The sequence below is a fragment of the Panthera uncia genome, chromosome D2 (genome assembly GCF_023721935.1).
Source record: "Panthera uncia isolate 11264 chromosome D2, Puncia_PCG_1.0, whole genome shotgun sequence".
Taxonomy (NCBI): Eukaryota; Metazoa; Chordata; class Mammalia; order Carnivora; family Felidae; genus Panthera; species Panthera uncia.
Window position 1 is genome coordinate 84920237 of NC_064818.1, and position 5826 is coordinate 84926062.

A 5826-nucleotide genomic window follows, 5' to 3' on the forward strand; every position below is an offset into this window, starting at 1 on the left:
CTCTAACAAGCTCCAAACAAGCCACAATGACCCAGTTTTCTAGCCCTGCTTACAGGGGCTGCTTGCCACCCCAAACTAAAGCCCAGGCCAGAAGCCACGAGCTCTAAACAAGCCCCCAAGGCCCAGTTTTTGACCAGTTTGATCCAGTTCCGGCAACGGGCTAACCCTCCAGGTGACCTTGGGATTGTAACAGAAAACACTCGCTAGCACCCTGACAGACCCACTGTGCCCATTTAGGGAAAACAGAGGTTGCGCTGACTCCAAGAAAGCCTCCTTCTTCCCTGAAAAACCCTGCCAGCTTGCTCACTAGCCCCTTAAGTACCCTGACGCCATAAAACCCTGACCCTGAGACCTGACCCAGGAGACGGAACCTTTAGAGCACAAGCTCCCCTTCTCTATTCTCTGGTCACTGAATAAATGACCAGCTTGCCACGAAATACTATTTGGTTATTTGGCAAACAGTACTGAGTAGGAACTAGCCACTTTGATAACAGATGGGCTTCTTGGGCTCCACCACCAGCCTGACTTCAGGGGTCACATCAGGGCTCTCACCACGGGCATACCTGTAGGAGACCCAGAGACCAGCAGCCATTTTCTGGAGTTTGGGACACCAAGAGTCTTTAATCTGTGGGCTGAAGTGTCCTCAGTGGTAGACCAGACGTCTGGGACATTGACCACAGCTCAGTGACCCTGCTGAGTTGAACCCTGGGGGAACCCCAGGGCATATAGGGGAACCTCTGAGGAGGAAGCCCCCTGAACCAGCGGCTTTACTCCAGGTGCTACAGTCAGGGGTAAAGTTTCCCCCAAAGGGAGAGCTCTCTCTTCCAGAAAACAGGTGATACTAGGGTCAGGGTGACTGTACCCCAAACATGTTTCATTGGATTCATCAGATCGGCAGGGATGTCAGGCTGAGTGACAAGGCCAGGGGTCTGGCGGTCAGCTCTGTGAACTGGTCTTGTCCTGGCACTGCTTCTGGGTTCCCTGCAACCTCCGGTTTCCTCCTGGGGCTTTATGTCCCTGCCAGGGGCTGTGCAGGGGTCAGGTGAGCGCCTCCAGTCAGAGGGTGCACCTCTAGGGACCGGCACCCTCTGACACGCTGTGTTATCCCCGCCTTTCCCTGCACCAGACAGCTGTCAAGGATCCTATTGGGGAGCAGGGATGAGGTACGGAGGGAGGAGCCCAGGGCCACCTGCCCAGCATGCAGCTGCACAAAAGCTGCCCTCCAACCACTGTGGTCCCCAGGGGCAGAGATCGTTCCTGGCAGTCACTCGTGGGTGTCCCGGCCTGCTTGGTTGCCTATATGACCAGCCACAGAAACTGTTCAGTGTCGAGAGACAGGTCAGCCTGTGGTCTGGGCACTCTGCAAGAATTCTCAGACACTGCTTCCTGCCTGTGGCAGCACCCCTCCCAACATCATTCTTTTAAGGTGCATGTATTGCTTGCATGTACATTTCATTGAGAGTCACATATTTACTCATATTTTTATGTCTACTTTCTGAATTCCACAAGGGCTGGGATTTTGCCACTATTTGGTCATTATTCAGGGATGAGTCTTCTGCACCTTGTATCATTTGAATAGGTATTCTCATGTTTAAGAAACTGTTAAGATTATAGGCAGTGGCCCTGGTGACTGTCTGGTGCCATCCTGGCAGCAGCCTGGAAGTCTGTCTCTGCACAGAGGCACAGTTGGGAGTGTGTCTCCAGCACCCAGAATACTGACCGTCTGCACTCTCTTCCACTCTTTGGCTCCAAAATACTAGCAGGCAGGCATGCATGCTGCACGCAGGACACCGGAAGATGCTGGGGAGACTGGCCAGCCCAGAGGAAAGAGTTAGAGATACTGAAGGGGGGGGCTCCCCAATCAACAGGCCCCCTGAGCACCCCAGAGTCAAACTCAAATTTGATGAGTCCCACTTACAAGTCTGATATTTCCAAATAGCCTTCTGGTATATTCCTCCTCACGAGCAAACAAACATTACCTGACGGCATGTAAAGCGTCTTCCTGGAATGTAGGAACGGAAGAAACAGCAAAGAGATAACTCAGAGCAAACATACCAGGCAGGAGAATGATACTGCAGTATTTCTCATTCATACCCTCAGACATTGCTCACTTGAAGCAAGAACAGCATTTCTCTAAACACTGACATGAGTGGAAGAAGAAAGAGCTCTTGGAAATTAGACACTGTGACAGCAGAAACAAAATTCTCATGGGAGAAATCCCTCAGAAAGCAGAGCAAAGGGTAAAGACAGAAAACAGGAGCGACTACGTTCGAGGGTCAGGCTCAGACCTCTGACATCCTAAAACAGGAATTCTAATTTTTTAAAATTTCTTTAGAGAGAAAGAGAGAGAGCACATGAGCAGGGGAGGGGCAGAGGGAGAGAATCCCCAGCAGGCTCCACGCTCCCACCACCCTGGGATCACCATCTGAGCCGAAATCAAGAGCCCGATGCTCCATCGACTGCACCACCCGTGCACCCCCTCAAATAGGAATTCTGGAAAGAGGAAATGTGGAATCGAGGAACAAGTCATTGGTAGAAATGATTGACTAGTGAAACAGCCTACGAAAGAAGTTCCCGGGAGTGAGGGACAGGCGTTTCCCGACTGAGGGCTCTTTGAGTTCCCATCACAGTGAAAGAAAATCCAGGCACTTGGAGCCACCACGTTGTGAAATTCCAATAGATGATCCTGAAAATTTGCAGGGAGGAACCAGCCTCCACTGTGGTAAAGGATTATAAATTCGAAAGCCTGTGAATTTCTTTTTTTTTTTTTTTAATTTTTTTTCAACGTTTTTTATTTATTTTTGGGACAGAGAGAGACAGAGCATGAACGGGGAAGGGTCAGAGAGAGAGGGAGACACAGAATCGGAAACAGGCTCCAGGCTCCGAGCCATCAGCCCAGAGCCTGACGCGGGGCTCGAACTCACGGACCGCGAGATCGTCGCGGGGCTCGAACTCACGGACTGCGAGATCGTGACCTGGCTGAAGTCCGACGCTTAACCGACTGCGCCACCCAGGCGCCCCTAAAGCCTGTGAATTTCTTAACAGCACCCCTAACAAGCGAGGGGACAATGCCTTCACAGTCTGAAGGAAGAAGCCTCTAACCTAGAATTCTTTGCTTAGAGCGTGTGAGGGCAAATCAAAGACATTTTCAGGTCTGCAGTAACATTAAAAAAAAAGATATCCCAGACACCTTTTCTCAGCTTCACCAAAACAGGTGAGTGAATCAAGGAAAAAGAAGACCAGATGGCTGGAGACGGCCAGCACAGGTGGAGAGAAGGGAATCCTTCCGGAGATGGACGAGGGAAACCCAGACAGACCATCCGCCCAGACTGGAGCTGACCAAGGAGTTCGCGGCTGAAGCCTGCAGAGCCTCCTGTCCCTGGCCACCCTCGCCCGCGGGCACAGGTGGCCACAGAAAGCCCATGGAAGCCTCCGGGTGGACTAGTGCGTGGCTAAGAAGGAATGACATGCGCTAACACGTGGTTACAGGAAAGTTTTGGGCAGAGGGCAGGAACTTTCTAATTCTTGCAAGACCTTCTTGAACTAGGGGAATTCTCTAGAGAGGCCGGTATGCTTGATTAAGCACTAAAGGGCTTCTGGGACCAGTGGGGGGAGGGGGAAAGTGCTAGAAAGTTCTTCACTTACCTTCGTTTATCTTGAACTTGGTACATCTTGAACTTCGTACTTGATGTGTGGTACACGTGTGTATAAAGACACGTGACCACGTACACACAGAATAGTGTCGTCGCCGAAAGACTGTCGCGCAGTCCCGCTTTGTACGTGCTAAGCTCTCCCGGTCCCACCCTGACGTCACGGCCGTCCTCGACTTCCACCTACGGGCTCCACGACGCCCCAAGGTGAAGGCGCTCACCTGCTTTTCCGAGGCAGGAGAGAGGCGTCTCCTCCGCCTCCTGGTCGCCTTTCCCACGTCTCCTTGGGAAGGAGACACGAGCCACCTGGCCGGCCGCCGGCCGCATCCTCCCCCCGTGGGGACACTCGCCCACACGGCCCAGTAGCGGGGCTTCGGCGCCTGCAACCGGGCTGGAGACACACACGGGCGGCGCCACGCTCGCCCTTGCCCGGCCTGCACTTCTGCGCCACCAACATGGCCGGGAACCCTGAGCCCAGCCCACAGGGTCTCGTGGTGGGGCTGGCGCCTGAGCCTGGCCTCGCCCCGCGCCCCTGGCTCCTTGCTCCACCTCCGGGCCTACGCCTTCTGGCCTCCGGCCCGCAGCCCTTCGCCCGCCGCCCCCCATCCACCTGCAGTCCCGCGCCGCGCCCGCCGCGCCCACCGCGCCCGCCGCGCTTCCACCAGCCGCACCCCGCCCCACTCCCACTCCAACTTCCATTTACCTCCAGTTCCGCCCCGCCCCCTCGCCCCGCCCCTCGCCCCGCCTCCGGTCCTCTGGGTGCTCTCCGCACTTGAGAGCGGCGGCGGAGACGCGCGGCGACTGCTCGGGACGGCGCGATGGAGTCGAGTGGCGGCCGCGCGGAGGCCCCGGGTCGCGGCCCGCGGGTGCTGGTGGTGGGCGGTGGCATCGCGGGGCTGGGGGCGGCGCAAAGGCTCTGCAGCCACCCGGCCTTCCGGCGGCTGCGGGTCCTGGAGGCCACTTCCCGCGCCGGCGGCCGCATCTGCTCAGAGCGCAGCTTCGGTAACGGCCTTTCTCGTAACCCCTTTCCGGACCCCCTTTCTGGAACCCAGCGGGTGTCGCCCGAGCTCTGCCGCTCCTGGTCCGGCCTGCGCCCAGGGTTAACCGACTCAGAAGCCTTACCTGGTCCCCTGAGTGAATCTCCGCCCCACCCCACTTAATCAGCCAAAGTTCAATGGTCCCCGAAACTCAGCTGCCTGGTTGGCAGGGCCTGCCCCTGCGGGGGAGGGTAACCCATGTCTCTGCAGTCGCCCCCGTTGTGTCCCACAAGTAGCACCGTCCCCCTCCTCTCCCCGCCCCCCTCCGCCCCCCCCAGCCTCGGGACCACTCCCAGGTGTCCCTTTTGCCCCCATGCCTGGTCACCACGTGTCCTCCCAGGGCAGGTGCAGGCCAGCACCCCCTCCTCAAGTGTCCCCCTGAAACCAGGTATGAGCGGGTGCTGCCATGAAGGACTGTAATCTTTCAGGGACTCTATGGCCCTGGGCTGGTTTTCAGAGCTTATTTGGGGAGGGCAGGGCTGCGTGTGGTCCAGGAGAAGGGCTCAGGGGTGGCCTTTGTGGAGAGAGAACCTCAAGGTGGCATCTCCTGCCCTTCCCAGGTGGCGTGGTAGAGCTAGGTGCTCACTGGATCCACGGGCCCTCCCAGGGCAACCCTGTCTTCCAGCTGGCAGCCAGGTACCAGCTGCTGGAGGAAAAGGACTTGTCAGAGGAGAACCAGCTGATTGAGACTGGGGGCCACGTGGGCTTGCCCTCCGTGTCCTACACTAGCTCTGGGGTAAGTGTGAGCCATGAGCTGGTGGTGGAGATGGCTGGTCTGTTCTATGGGCTCATCGACCAGACTCGGGAGTTCCTGCACCTGCCGGACGCCCCAGTGCCCAGTGTTGGGGAGTACCTGAAGAGGGAGATCAGTCAGCATGCAGCTGGCTGGACGGAGGACGGGGAGACCAGGAAGCTCAAGCTGGCCATCCTCAACAGCTTCTTCAACGTGGAGTGCTGTGTGAGCGGCACCCACAGCATGGACCTGGTGGCCCTCGCACCCTTCGGGGAATACACCGTGCTGCCGGGGCTGGACTGCACCTTTCCTGGGTATGTGCCTGCCCCACCCGCCCAGTCAGCCCTCCACCCCCCAGTCCCCCTCCATGTCCCCCCACCGTCCCTCCACCCACCCAGGCCCCCCC

General features: G+C 57.3%; 1 protein-coding gene across 1 annotated transcript in view; it reads left to right on the forward strand.

Annotated features, from left to right (window-relative positions):
* Positions 1–4396: 4396 nt before the first annotated feature.
* PAOX (polyamine oxidase) overlaps positions 4397–5826 on the forward strand; it is a 9759-nt gene continuing 8329 nt past the window's right edge. The window contains exons 1-2 of the mRNA XM_049645939.1: positions 4397–4652; positions 5248–5734. Coding sequence (XP_049501896.1) covers positions 4469–4652; positions 5248–5734 — 671 coding nt within the window. The 5' untranslated portion in view covers positions 4397–4468. The remainder of the gene's footprint in view (positions 4653–5247; positions 5735–5826) is intronic.